The sequence below is a fragment of the Micromesistius poutassou genome, assembly GCF_964030765.1.
Source record: "Micromesistius poutassou genome assembly, chromosome: 10".
NCBI classification, from domain to species: Eukaryota; Metazoa; Chordata; class Actinopteri; order Gadiformes; family Gadidae; genus Micromesistius; species Micromesistius poutassou.
The window spans coordinates 19217845-19233149 of record NC_140280.1 but is presented as its reverse complement, the minus strand read 5'-3'; the positions used below and the strand labels follow the sequence as shown (position 1 = coordinate 19233149).

The 15305-nt window shown below is 45.7% G+C and overlaps 1 protein-coding gene across 1 annotated transcript; it reads right to left on the bottom strand.

The window, feature by feature from the left end:
• Positions 1-286: 286 nt before the first annotated feature.
• paxbp1 (PAX3 and PAX7 binding protein 1) lies at positions 287-13346 on the bottom strand. Its single transcript, XM_084474074.1, has 18 exons — positions 12931-13346; positions 12559-12681; positions 12040-12255; positions 9850-10074; positions 9259-9359; positions 8737-8966; positions 7943-8132; positions 6870-6993; positions 6093-6195; positions 5680-5795; positions 5192-5391; positions 4730-4877; positions 2810-2931; positions 2479-2555; positions 2309-2375; positions 1906-2052; positions 1436-1590; positions 287-987 (listed from the first exon to the last, which is right to left on the bottom strand). Exons 1-18 carry the CDS (start codon positions 13232-13234, stop codon positions 870-872), a joined length of 2766 nt encoding a protein of 921 aa, XP_084330200.1. The 5' UTR covers positions 13235-13346; the 3' UTR covers positions 287-869.
• Between the last annotated feature and the right edge of the window lie 1959 nt (positions 13347-15305).

The window sequence follows — 15305 nt, the reverse complement described above, 5'->3', positions numbered from 1 at the left end:
GGCGATCGGGATTCTTTACGGGGGACGATCGGGATTGTTGAGGGGGGGGTGGGGGGGGGTTTGCCGTGAGAAATTGTGATTGTGTGGCGTGTGTAAGCAGGCAAAAACGTGTCACACGGTGAAACCGTGAGAGTTGGCAGCTCTAAACCCATGATTTGGTTTATTGACCACATCTCATTTGAATTGATTCATCATATAGTGTGAATATAGAGGGTGGTGGGCCTATAAATTATCCTTTGAAGAGCACAAATAAACCTACACTTTAAGATCCACAAAGGTCGTGATATCCATTTTTTATTCACAGTCAAATAAAATTCAAACAGAGTACGAAGCTGAAGGATGAAAATTACATGAACCCCAAAAAATGTTGTCCAGAGTGTAAATCCATTCTCTGAAGTTACAAGAAGATGAGATGTTCGAGCCTTCCTCTGTTGGCACATACGGAAAAGTGGCAAACGTAGGCAAGATCCATGGAGCTTGCATTGATTTGCATTTGTACAGCCAGCACGCAACAAGAGACGCGTTAATGTGATGCATTTAAAAGAGTAGTTCAGAAGAACCCACGTCTGTAACAAAATGCACAAGGATTTCATGTTTGCTTCTTTTCCAGAGTTTCCTCCATGTATGGGATTATGTAGTCCAGTCTTTCAACCAATACTCTCTTTGAAGTGAACCCAAAAACTACAAGAGCTCAGATAAAAATCAGTCTTAATCCAAAAGGACACACTCTCATGCCCCTCCCTCCCCTTCACACAATGTACAATTATTCACACCATTTACATCAATGTTCGTCGTTGGTTTACACTCCCTAGGAATAAGGATTAAGTGCTCCAAACGCCTCCAAGTGAGGATCCGTGAGCCATCCTCGACTACTTGGCTTCCAGCAGAGGTTTGATGTCTTTAATGCCGTGTTCCGTTGCCACCGTGATAATGTGGTCCAGCGCGTTCATCTGTCCCAGCATCTTCACCACCTCTTTGATCTGATCCCTGTGGAAACAGGGAGAACAATTCCCATTTAGATCCGGTAACAGCCGGGAAACAGTCCCGTTTAGAGTAAGTACCCCCAGGAAATGGTCTCCTTTACACCCGGTCCCATTGGTCAGCCATCACAAAAAAAACACATAAATAACGTGATACATGACTGAGATCCATGCAACCATTGCCAAAGCCTTGGCTGCATCCATGGGAGAAACAATGGCCGTAACTGACTAAAACCATGACTGCCACCATGACGTTGACCTGTAGGATTTACTGACTGTACAAGGGCAATCGTCGTCGCCCTCAGAAAATATCATCACACCAATACAAAATTTGATTAAGTGTAAAAAGAAATGGCTGCGTGAGGCTGCTACAGTGCCACTCGCTCCCGTCACAGTGTGGTACGGCCTTCCTCCGACGTGTGTTTTCCGTCAGCCCTGTGTGGGCAGCCCCTCACTTGAGTGCGCGGCGCTCCAGGTCCGACGCCGCCAGGCTGCTGCGGTACAGCATGCTGGCCACGTGCGTCAGGTAGCGGCACAGCGGCTCCAGCTGAGGCAGCGTCTTCTGGCCCGACATCCCGGAGAACCACTGGGCAGGGAAACACTGCACCACCTGGGAGGGGAAGAAGAAAAAGAAAAACCAAGGGGCGGAAGGTCACAGACACCGTCAGGGTTAGGTTTGATGTGCAGATGTAGTCAAAGGACTACAAGGCTGGCTTATAAGCTTGAGCTTTTTGATTTTTCATTAAATATATATATTGTTAAAAGGTGCTGTACATATAAAACACACTGCCTAAAGGAGTCATACCCACAAGCAAACTACGACCAACTAACTATTGTGGCGTGATTCTGACAAACGCTGATTGCTGGTTTTGAGCGATGCAGACTCGAGCTGAGGTCAGCAGCCCACATCGATCAGATAAGCTACCTGCTGGCACTTCAGCACGCTGTCGTCGGTGGAGTCGGTGGTCTGCAGAGCAGAGAGGATGTAGCGGTTCAACGTGCTGTCCAGGGCGAGCTCCCGCACGCACGAGCTGGAGAGGATGCCCTCAAACTGCAGGATGTTGCCAAGGAGCTACGACGACAACAAGTAGGATCAGGTTGCTGTTATTAGTCAGATCGATGCTACAAAACCACATTTAATTGGACAAGTCATACAGAACCATGCTAGCGGGTTCAACAGCTAAAAATCAAAGGAAATATGACAAGTCAATGAGCGATATGCTAGAGGGCTCAACGGCTACAAAAAAGGGAATACAGCAATCACAGCACTATGGTAGCAGGCTAAGTTATAGTTATAATAGGGGCTTGTGTAATGCATGTAGCCGTACCTTTACACAGGACCAGAACTGTCTCTCGTAGAATAGGTAGGGACCACCGTTCTTGTTCTCTAGGACACTGCCCAAAAAAGTTCACAATAATTAATACACGCCTCTTAACAAAAAAAAACCATTGAATGTGGGCTACGTGGGATTCAAACCCAGAGGTCTGCAGGACTCACTTCTTGGGATAGAGCGGCAGGAAGACGTCTTCGTCCAGGGAGCGTCGGGTCCTGAGGAGAACAGCCTTCAGCAGCTCCTGCAGGAGAAACAAACGCGCCTCTGTTATAATGGTACAGCATTAAAACCAGCTCTCAAAACCCGTTCTTAATGACTCGATTTCATGTGACCTCTTGTAAAAATGCATTTATTTACCAGTTTTTTTTCAAGATTTTATTTTTGATTATTTCTTCAAAACCCGTAATTAGATAATAAAATGTTCTATACTTTTAAACAAATTGTCGCCATACAAACACATGTTCATAACCACCACTATGTTGGTGTGTGCAGTACCTCCGTGTAGCGGTTGTCCCCGTGCAGCACCGTGGGGTAGCTCCTGATCAGCCTGCGTATGAAGCCCACCAGCCTGGCTGTCTGGCTGCCGGACAGGGGGTCCCACACCTGCTCCGCCAACACTGGAACACATCCCCACCCAAGGCCCACTAGGTTAGCCTGCAGCTCAGATGCTCCATGATCAACAAACAACTTGAATCTCCCGGGCTGGGCTAAGAGTGTTTGATTTATTAGGCAAGGCAAGGCAACTTTATTTATATAGCACTTTTCATACACAAGGCAGACTCAGAGTGCTTCACATATAAACATTGTCATACAATAAAAGAAAATAATAGATAAGTAAAAAGTAAAATAGATAGAAAATAAAGGCAAAGTTTCTAAAAACATTTTAGAAAGGCAAAGTTAAAAAATAGATAGAAGCATTGTAGATTTAAGATTTAGCAGAAAGCTAAAGCAAACATAAAAGTCTTCAGTCTTGTTTTAAAATCTGTCAGAGTTGGGGCAAGTCTTAAATCCTCAGGGAGTTTATTCCAGCTATTTGTTGCATAGTAACTAAATCCTGCTTCACCATGTTTCGTGTTGACTCTGGGGATAATTAACAGATTGGTCTCAGAGGATCTTAGTGGCCTAGAAGGCTTATGTAGTGGAAGCATATCAGTTAAGTGTTTTGGCCCTAAACCATGTAGGGATTTATAGGTTAGCAACATGATTTTAAAATCAATTCTCTGACATACAGGGAGCCAATGTAACGACTTAAGAATTGGTGTAATATGTTCACATTTTTTGGTCTTTGTTAGAACTCTAGCAGCAGCATTCTGAACAAGCTGTAGTTGCCTTAGAGTTTTTTTTTTTTCATTGCAGTAATCAAGCTTGCTAGTGATAAAGGCATGTACAAGTTTTTGTAAGTCTTCAGTAGACATGAGCCCTCTAAGTCTTGCTACGTTTTTAAGGTGATAATATGCTGATTTTGTAACTGATTTGATGTGACTGTCGAAATGTAAATCTGAATCCATGATAACCCCTAGATTTCTGGCTTTCTGGTTTTTAGGGACAGAGAGTGAAGGTGTTGGGTAACTTTAAGCCTTTCGGTTTTAGCACCAAATACAATTTTCTTGGTTTTGTCCTCATTTAGTTGAAGGAAATTTCGGCACATCCAGTCTTTGACTTGCTCAATGCACTGGCATATCTATGGGCTGATAGTCATTTGGTGATAGCAATACATAGATTTGCGTGTCATCAGCATAGCAGTGATGGTCAATATTGTTATTTTGTATGCTTTGCCCTAGTGGGAGCATGTCGATGTTGAATAGAGAGGGTCCTAAGATCGAACCTTGTGGGACTCCACATGTCACGTTTGTTGATTCTGAAACAAAGTCGCCAATGGAAACAAAGTAGTTCCTATTTTGTAGGTAGGACGTAAACCAATTTAAGACTGTGCCTGAAAGCCCCACCCAGTTTTCTAATCCATCCAAAAGTATTGTATGGTCTGCAGTGTCGAATGCAGCACTGAGGTCTAGTAGCATTAGCATTAGTATCATTTATATTCTTTCCCGCAAAGACAGTGGACAATTCAGTGAAGCATTTTGTTCATATGGCTGAAGTTGTTGCAATTACCTTCTCTAAACCCTACCACTCCAAACTACCACTCTGTTTTTTTTGAGTACCAAAATGGACCTTCAGTTAGCCCTATGAACAATGGCTGCCAACGTGAAGGGCACAAAGGTAATGATATCTTAGCAATAGGTTGGACCAGTTGAAATGTCTTAATTTAATTTCCCAAGGGAAATTATTCAGCGAGTCTAACATTTGTTTTAAGTTTACGCTTCACAATGTCGGAATGCCCTCAGATCAGAGTTGGAGGGTGTGGGGAAGGTAATGGTTTCGGGGCTAGGAGGATATTGAGTGAGTGAGTGAGCTTACCAGACAGCTTGGAGATCAGCACCTTCTCCACGATGGCGGGCAGCAGGTTGACATCCACGTCTCCGGCCCGCAAGGGCCCCTGCTCCTCACAGCCGTAGAACAGGAGAGACTCGAACCACAGCATGTACTCAAAGTTGGCACACTCCGCCTGCCGGGGAAGTCAGGTTTGATTATTTAAACGTATTTAGACAGCATCAACAGAGTCTACCCACTGCTAAGCGTGTTTGACTCCCAACCAAAAGGTTCTGAGTTCAAACCCCAATCGAACAAAAACTCAACTGCGAGATAAAAACGTACGCTAAATAATTTACCAAACACAGTAGTTTGTGGTCCTTTCTTAGCTCAGCTGTTATAGCCTCACCTCTGCCAGAGTAAGGGGTTAGAATCCCACTGCAGCCACCCATGCTAACCATGAATGTGAGCATTGAGTTGCATGCATTTATAGTTGGAGGACCTACTGACCTCTAGGGGGCTCCAGGTTATGAGCTGCAATCGGACCAGCGGGTTGAAGAGTTTGGGGAGACACAAGCCGATGTAGGCCTCTCTGTAACACTGGACATAGTCCCGCCGCCACACCTCGAAGCGCGCCTTGATGAAGTCCAAGGAGTGGAAGTCTTCCACGGCATCCTCAAACACCTTCTTACATTCCCGCACGATACGATCTGAGGACCACAAAGAGGAAGAGATCCGTGTTTACCGGCTATCATTCATGCCATTGCCACCCATTGTAATCTTCTAGAGGTATCCTCCTTCAAGGATATCTAGTGAGATGACTCCCTATGATTGAGAGAATCACAGGGACTATTGAGAACCCTTATGATTCTCATTACAAGATAGCTCCGACTGCGAGAGATGGCTGAACATAACAACACGGGGTCAAAAGGAGTACTCGTCGACAACTGACTTGTTATTTAACTCCACGGGACGTGGAGTTGAACAACGGGACGTACCTCTCTCCATGTCGAAGCTGGTGATGTCGGTGGACGTCTCCTCGTCGTCCGAGGACAGGCCTTCTCGGTGCTCCGCCCGCTTTCCGTTCTGCTCCCGGGCCTGCCGCCTGCGAGTCCTACGGGGTCACAGGTCGCCAGGACAACGTCAGACACGGCCACCCGGGACCCGGATAACTCAGTACTCTGAACCGTTTATACATCAACAGTGGAGAAGACGGTGGGGAGTAGTTATGAAGGAACAGTATTTGTATAGATGAATTTGAAAAGAGATTTTTTTTATTTTTATGGATTGAGTCGGAAAGAGATTTGGATGGATGGATTTGAAGAGTGACTGGGATGGTGACGGGCGAGGGGATAAGAATTGAGAGAGGACAGGAGTCTAGACCGCGCAAAAGGTCTCGGATGACACCCACCGGCGCGCCTCCCGCTCCGCTATCCTGCGCTGGCGTGCGTGCTCCTGGTAGGCAGTGCGGTCTCTGCCGAACGAGTCGAGGCTGGGGGCCATGACGGCTTTGCCTGGAAGAGACAGGTGCCAAGTTACAATGGCAGAGGACGGGCAGGGGGTGAGCCACACACCACTAACAGCTGCTCTAGATCAATAGACCTGATTGTAGAGTTGATTGGACCTGATTCTAGGGATCATTAGACCCAATTACAGAGGGAACACAGGCGCTTTGCAGATCCCCTATATATTACCATCAAAAGTTTTGCCTTCTGGAGCGTTGGCTGATACCCCGTCCCCTCCCTCCCTCCCCCCCATACAGACGTACACACACCGTATTCAAGTGATGACATAGTCTTAAGTCTATGTACTTGAAGGGACTTACCTGGCGACCGCTTGCAACAGGTTAAAGTCAATGCAACCGTAATGTCACACCAATAACACATCACTCTCTAGTCACGTGTGTCAGGAGGCTACAAGCTACGGCCTCCGAGATACGTGGAGCTCAGATACACACGGAACACTAGCAGCATTTCCCCCGCGTCTCTCTCTCACCACACACACACAATCGCACGCTCACATACAGAAAGATTGGCGACATTGTACACAAGGGTAAATCTAAGTAAGATGAACCAATGGTAGACTTAAAATTATTATTATATATACACATACGCGCACACACACACACACTTGTACAGCGAACCAACGAGGTCGTTATGAGCAATAAAAACCTTCAAGATGGACTGACTTGAAAGGCTTGCAAACTCCGCCGATTCATCTTTTATATCATCCTGTCTTCTCTGGACGAGGCGCGCGGCCCGTTGCCTTAGTAACTGGTGCATGGCCGACTCCAGCTCCAGGATGGTGGGCACCTGAAACATATGATGCCTTTTGTGACGTCTGAGCAATACATGGGGCGGGACTTCCGATCCAGGGGGAATGTCAGATTGGTGGGAGGCCTGGATGGACATAAGGCATGTCCTATTACTGGACACGTATACCGGTGGCGCTTTAGGTCAGTCTTAAGCTCTTGGTTAGGACCCAAGATAAATGCCGCCCGTGCACAAAGGGATCACCAGCAAAAAGACTACAACACACGTCTCCTGTCCTGCTTGGGTTGGGATGAACATTAGTTAGAGGAAGCTTGTGTAACAGCCTGCAGTCAGTTCCAGTGTTTCACCACAGAACTGTCACACCAAAGAAAGGGGACCTCGAAAGACCCTAAAAATAGGCAGGTTAGTTGTTTTGGACTGTTTGATGAGTGTGCACAACTATTGAGGATGCACATGCAGAAATACGTGTAATAATACACCCGCCAAGGACGTTCACTTTAGCGCATCTCTGAATAGGACACTTCTATACAACTGCAGCAATGGCAATAAATTCTTCTTATAGCACAACACATACTGGCTCTTCTATTGACATTGAAGTGCAAACCCGTTCATTTACATTACATTCCAATTCACAATTTTTTATTTCATGAATGTAAAAAAAGCTTACTGAAAACCAATGCAGAGAGGATCCTAGGAATTAACATTATCACCCAGAATGCTTTTATGTGCCATTGGAAATGTCAAGTCCACCTTGTTGTTGCTACAACACCTACAAGTTATTACACAAACATTGAAACATGTGCCGTTGTCATGACTACAAGCAACCAATTCTAAACGATTCATGAAACATTAGCAGGCACCTCTGGCCTAGACCAATCAAGTCAATCAAACGGGGTGAAATCGCCTTTACGAGACATACAAACACGCAGCTAAAACGTTAAAAAAAGGAGGGGGGGAAACGCATGTCAGCGGCGAACTCATCCCTTACCTTTTCACCGAAACACTCAAGCAAGTCTCCAACATACCCTCGCATCTCCTGCAAGAATTTATATTGTTCTGCATTGTCATTGGACGAGCCCTCCAGGCGCCGTATGGCCGACTCGGAGGCGGTGAGCTCGTCGACGATCTGATGGTAGCGCTTGGCGTTAGCCTCGTGGCCCACACGCATTTGGCCCAGCCTGTGGAGTCAGTCACACGCACACACACACACACACACACACACACACACACACACACACACACACACACACACACACACGCACACGGAAAAGACAGCGTGAGGTAAGCTAGCGTCGGGTCCCGGCTTAACTCGAGAGAGAGGGTGCGTAGTCTTACACCTTGTGGCGACGCGGGGTCCACTCCAGCTTGCAGGCCTGTGCTGTCTAAATTTGATTCCCACTCGTTTCGACCGAGTATGAACCATACTGTTCTGTCCACATATGGCAAAATAAATTAAACCTACACTTTGTCTCTGTGATGCTCTGTCATTTGTCCTCAAACATGTTCAGAGCGGATATAAGGGCTTCTCTCTTTCCTAAGTAGTATTGCTTACCCAATAATTGAGGCTTGTAACAAGACTTAACGGGGAGGGTGGTCCGAATAGTCAAGCAGACAGCCTTCCAGTCGGTTTGACTCCCAGACAAAAAGCTGTGTGGCCTTTGTAACCTGATGTCCTCCGTCTAGCCTTAAGCAGGATGTCTTAACAAACCCTCCCTGTCCCTGAGTGACATGGACCTACTGAGGGGTGATGGCTGGTGTCGCTGTGCCTGCCGCTCTACCTACCTGTCACGTAGGCGTTTCTTTACCAGATCGGAGGAGACCGGGGCCAGCTCCGCGGCGGGGGAGCTGTAGGGGACGGGCCCGTTGACCAGAGCGGCCGGGGCCACGGCGGCAGTGGCGGCGGGCGTCGCGGTGCTGTAGGTGTAGGGCATGCTGTAGGAGGCGCCGTAGGGCTGCGTCTCGTAGCTGTTCTGGTAGTAGGCTGTGTTGTCCTCTGGGGGGTTGCTCTGCACCTGGGGACACACACCAGGTCGGACCATCAGAGGGGGGGTAGTGTGTGAGGGAGTGAGAGGGAACGAGGACCTGAGCGGTGCGTGGAGTGAGTGAGAGAGTAAGAGAGTGTCAGGAGTGACTGAGGCAGAATGTGTGTGTGTGTGAACATGAGTACGAGTATGGATATGAGTACTTCGTGACAAAGAGCGACTGAATTAGTGTTGTGGACGAGTGTGTTGTGAACGAGTGGATTAAGACCGTGTTGGGAGTGAAAGAGTGACAGCGAGAGTTGGGTTAGAGTGCGGCGCCCACCTGTGGTATGCTGATCCCCTTCCGGATCTGCTCCTGCTCCCAGCGGCTCAGCTCCTCGTCGTGGCCGGTATCCAGAGCCTCGTCGTCACTGCCCTCAATGCCTGGCAGGGAGGAGAGAGGCAGAGGGACAGAGAGAGAGAGAATGAAGGAGATCACTTCCCCAGAGAGTTGCACATCCAATACTGCACTCGTCTTCAGAGCCACTTCTCCATCACAGCCAAGCCCGGTTTGCCAGAATGACTCCAACATGGCCAGACGGGATGGGGACGAAACACACACAATTAGTTGATTGTGGTGAATTTATCGTTTGTATCATTACCGTTGTGACTTCAAAATAATAAAAATCCTCCGTAATGTTGATCCAGAATTTCATCCATTTAGATTCCACAACAAAATCCCATCGCTTATCCTCCAGAGCACCTTACTCATCTCCCCTGTCTCCCCCCTTAGCATCCTACCGATCCCCTCTCTCTCCCCCCTTAGCATCCTACCGATCCCCTCTCTCTCCCCCTTAGCACCCTCCCAATATCTCTTTACTCCTCCGGACCCTACCAACGCCTCCAGTTGTCTCCAGTGCAAGGCGAGGCCTACCTATCTCCTCTGCGATCTTCTGCCGCTGGCTCTTGTTCTTGACACCGCTGAAGTTGATCCTCTTGTCGTCCTCGTCGTCGCTGCCGTCCTGCTCTTCCTCGTCCTCCCGCGTCAGACGCTTCTTGGGGGCATCCGTCTCCACCAGGGGGGGTTCGCCACCCAGCTCCCTCGCCAGCTGGCGGCGTTTCCGTGCCGCGTGGATGAACGCCGCGTCCGGGATCTCCCCTGGTGGTGGTGGTGGTGGTGGTGGTGGCGGAGGAGAACGAGAGTTAGTCACAGGGGAAATACTCAAATCAGGACCGGCATCTAGAGTGCCTTTCAAACTATTGTCAGGGAATCTGCTCCAGCAAAGAGATGCACAGAAATAAGGCAAACATGTACTAGGGCTTTGACTTTTGCCCAGAAATCATATTCAAAGTTTGTTTGTTTATTAATATTTGAATATATTTCAAATATGTATTATTGGTTTGAATCAAGCGATCTGATTGGTTCCTAACTGTTGTATAATGGGCGTATACATAACTGCTATGACGTCCAATCAGTTTGGAGAGTTCCGTATCACGCCGCGCCTAACTTTAACTGTTTATTTATTTATAAAAGCAATAGCATAGTTCACTGAAGCCTAAAAATATGTTGATTGATGGAGAGGGTGGAAATGTTGTAAAGCATTAGGCACACAGTGAGTGAAATCGATAGTAGGCTAAATTGCCGGCGAAGGGTTTGAATTATCTTTTCATCAAAAAGTTGGCGCACCGCACACATAGCCTTACCATGCGCAAAAGTGCCGGTATTCGTAACCTCTTCTTTAAGTTCTACCTTAACATTTTGCGTGTTTCCCGAAACGTTCTTTGCTACGAATCTCTTTTGTACGTCGTTCTTTGGTAAGGTTGGTCTGAAGCGCTCGCAGAACCTTCTTAGCTCTACCGTAGTGACGGTTCAGCTCCTGCAGTCTCCACCACTGTACAGTAATCTTTAGAAATCCCCGTTGCGCATGTTCATTCCAAGTTTGCATCCGTAGCCAATTGAGGCCAAATGAAACGGCATGTTTGAATTAAGGATATTGTCTCATCTGTTCTTTATTTTGGGCTGTGGGTACAGCAGGCAAGGTCAGCTCGACTTGCTTCCAATAATTTCAAAAACTCGCAACTTCAAAAAATAATTTCATTTATTTTACAATTCAAAAATGAACAAAACTGTCTTCTAAGTTAAGGAAATGATACTGGGAAACTAATAAACCATTATAAGCAACAAGTGAACTTAATAAGCAATCTAAATACTTTTTGCAACCACCACCTTTTTCCCTTGACATTTAGTTTTTACCTTAAATATGCGACAGATGTAATTAAGGCAACCTGGTCTCACAGGAATCCGTGAAATTAGTCAGTCTACGTCCCGTTTACAAAAAAATAATGCCCATAAAAGGTTTGAATATTAAGGGCTGCCTAATATTCGTTCGAATATTCTATATTTTTAAAATATTTGAATTATATTCGAATAACGAAGTTCGGAGTCAAAGCCCTAACATGTACCCTGGAAATGAGTTCTCAGGAGAGCACAATTTGAATTTGCTCAGCGAGTCACTCTGGGAACGAGCAATATACTTATTCCCTGATTGCCCAAACCCAGACCATTAACTAATAACATCAGTGTATCTGATGAAGCATTGCTGTTTTACAGATTTCCTTTACTTCTGATTGGTCGTAGTGTTATCCAATTGCGTGCAGTGATATTTTCAAATGCATGCTTGGTTCCACCCCTCGAGTTGGGCCATTTTCATTACTCGTTGCCAGACCCTACAGCTTTCTAGATGTGGGTCAGGATTTCCAGGCTAGCAAACATGTGCTCTTGTGAATAATCATTTGAAAGTCATTTTAAAATGCACTGGTTGTTGACTGAGGTGTCGATAACATAATGTGGCAGTAGGGCTGGACAATATGGACAACAATTATATCATGTTTTTTATATTGATCGATAGATAATCATCACAATATTTATTTAATAATGATAATGCTCAATTTACAGTTTATATTATTATTATTATTATTATTATTATTATTATTATTATTGGTTTAGTTGACAGGGACCGGGGATGTACAGAACAGGTTCTATACCAGAGTTAGCTGAAAAGCTCATTTGCATCTGTGGTCCCTGGGCAGGTAACATGCTTGTGCTTTTGTGTATATGCGTTACCTGGCCTGAGGCTGCTCAGCGACGACAGGGTGTTGAAGGAACCCGTCATGATGTTTCCCTTGACGACAGGGGCATGTCCCTGGGAGGCTAAGCCCCTGGGAGCCTCTTCTTCATGGACCTCAATGCCGTCCAACTCCATCTCCTGCACCCCTTGATCACCTCCTGCTGTGCCGCGGGGCTCCTCTTTGATCATCACAGGGGGCAAAACTGGGCCATCTGGAGATTAAAAAAAAAAACTTAATAAAACCAACAACGCAGGTAACATGCTATATTGCGTTTAACTTTAGCTGTAAAAAACATCCATTACATCCTTAATAATAACCGTGATCCAAAAGAACAATTTCACAGACAATAACAATCGCGTCTCAATACCTTTTATGCATAATAGAAACCGGATAAACTCATACACCTGGGTTATATATACTGTATTACTGAATAAATTGCACTGTCATCGTTCATTTAATTGATTATGAAAAAAACACTGAGGCATTGACAATCGAATTGATGGAATGGACCCACCTGAACTAGGTTCCTGTTTCACGGGGCCGGTCTTTTCCAAGTCCTCCTTATATTCCTTCTTCAACTGTTTGACAATCTTCTTGCTGTAATTCGATTTCTTCACCCTGAACACCTCGGATCCCTCTGCGCAAAACATCAAGGTAGAACACAGGACCGTCATAACACAAGACAGTCATAACATGGTAAGATGCACCGACACCAACTCACCATGAACGACAAGTGATACAGACTACAACAATGGCACAACTATTGCAGACGTTCATTGAATCATTTTTCGAAAGCCTTCCAAACACTTTGCAACACAAAATGAGCCCATAAACTTAATGTACTGTTGACCGTGGCGTGTGTTGGACGCTAACGTTAATCTGTCACCTTCATCGTCGTCAAAACTCAGCAAACTGGCCTTCGACGGCGCCGCTATGGCAGCAGGAAGAGGGCATATTTCTTTGAATTTCTTTTCTTTTTTGATCGGTTTTAAATTATGATTATTATTATTATATTGGAAGCCGTTGTTGCCATGCTGGATCTCGGCGGCGCGGACTGCGGGGAAGCTGGTCTCCATGAACGGGATCTCCTCCACCACAGGCCCGCACGTCTGGGCCGGCGTAGAGGGCTGCTCGTCCTCGTCCGAGTCGTTTCTCCGCCGGAGGTTCGCTCTTTTCGCCTTTTTGAACATGATTTCTGCTTGGCTATCGGCCGTGTTTCCTTTTGACAACGTAGAGCGCTTCGGATTTTATCTTTTGAGTCGCACAAAATCGCAGCCGCATTCGCGTTCAGCCATTTTCTGTCATTACATTAGCGGCGGCTGCTGCTTTGCTCTTCTTCGTGTGAAAACGACGACAACGACTCCCCCTGGCGGCAGGGAGCCGGAGCCGCTGCCTGGCGCTGACCAGCGTTCTCAAATGAAGCCCCCCGATTTGATTTGATTTTTTAAAGAATTTTTTTATTCATTTCCTATGGAAAATATCTGTTTGTTCAATAGCTTCCATCGTATGGCACCCAAACACCCCAAACTATTTATACACACCCAAGGATTATATAATTTGTTGCACCTACAATTTTATTTAATTTTTTAATCCCATTCATTTCCTATGGAAAATAGCTTTTTGCTATTGGAAGATATTTTTTAGCTCAATAGCTTTTCCATGGTATGGCACCAAAACACCCAAAACCAACGCAGAACTGTTATACTAGGTGGTACTAATTAGTAGAATCTAGAAACACGATGTCAAGCTTAAACGGTTCTGTTTCTTGTTACACTTGCGCTAAACTGATTAATCGATTGGAAATAGGTGCTTGCTACTTATCCGGGTGTACTCCCGGTAGAAGCTAAATGCTAAAAACAATACTTAAGGGCAAGGGCGGGCCATCAGACCTGTCACTCAAACCTCCGTGACAGTGGAGATTTGATTCATGACGTAGAGTCGAGTCGAGTCGAGTCGATTCATGATGTAGAGTCGAGTTGACTGTGCATAGTTCTCCGGTTGATTTTCTTTAAGTTCTAGTAAGATTATTTCAAGTTAAAGTTCTACGTACATGTTCGATCATTTTATGCATGACTATGTTGAGGGTTGTTGTATTTTAGCTCATGTACCAAAACATACATTTTCTGTGGCTGTGTCCCTGCACACGGAGTGCGCGACTGCGCGCAACAGACAGACAGTTCAAATACCTTCACTTGATTTAACCCATTTAACATTTCTTTCTTAAACTATGTGGCTATACTAAAACATATTTTCAACCTCACTTTGCACTACATCACTCACCGGATTTTCTGCTAGAAATGCATTTTCTAGTTACGCCTTAATGTTATTAAGATTCGTATGGGCAGGTGAAAAAAAAACCGAATGCGCAAGACTATACTTTGTACAATGGCCGGTACTACCAAGTCTGACTGCAATTCACTGTAGAACCACTTGGGGTCCCTGTAACCCCTTGTAACGCTGTTGGGACGAACGCCTTGGCCAAGATCACAGTGTCCTCTCGGATCGTTCACCTTTAAATGCTAATGAAATACAGTGACATTTCCCCATATAATGGATGTATCTCAAATCAGCCAATAGAAGTTTGACAACAGATGACCTGAGTAATGCTATTCCAAGGTTCATATGGTGTAGTGAACCATTGGCCCCAGTACTAATATTTAAACATTGAAGATATGAGTTGAAAATACATTAAACCAAACCGGATCATATTTATGCATGTCTATATATGGCAATAAATGTTTGCAGATGTGTCTGCAAGTTAAGTTGTGTGTGTGTGTGTGTGTGTGTGTGTGTGTGTGTGTGTGTGTGTGTGTGTGTGTGTGTGTGTGTGTGTCTGTGTGTGTGTGTGTGTGTGTGTGTATGTGTGTGTGTGTGTGTGTCTGTCTATGTGTATGTGTGTGTGTGTGTGTGTGTGTGTGTGTGTGTGTGCCACAGTGGATGTGTGTGTGTGTGTGTGTGTGTGTGTGTGTGTGTGTGTGTCTGTGCCACAGCGGATGTGTGTATGTGTGTGTGTGTGTGTGTGTGTGTGTGTGTGTGTGTGTGTGTGTGTGTGTGTGTCTGACACAGCGGATGTGTGTGTGTGTGTGTGTGTGTGTGTGTTCACTTCACTGATGAATGTACAGTACATCAGTAAAGCAGGTCCCAGAAGATAATTCATTTAGCCATACAGCATATGGCAATAGTCACCCATCCATCTATCTTGCAATATTCTATTCTAAACCATGTGGCAGTGCTGTGGGGACAGTTTGTAGGGCGCTAGTG

Excerpts from the sequence above, each read along its gene's own strand:
- paxbp1 (XM_084474074.1), bottom strand. The coding sequence starts at position 13,234 with ATGTTCAAAAAGGCGAAAAGAGCGAACCTCCGGCGGAGAAACGACTCG. Across the intron at positions 12,682-12,930 it reads GAGTTTTGACGACGATGAAG|AGGGATCCGAGGTGTTCAGG; the intron begins GTGACAGATTAA and ends TGTTTTGCGCAG. Across the intron at positions 12,256-12,558 it reads GAAACAGGAACCTAGTTCAG|ATGGCCCAGTTTTGCCCCCT; the intron begins GTGGGTCCATTC and ends TTTAATCTCCAG.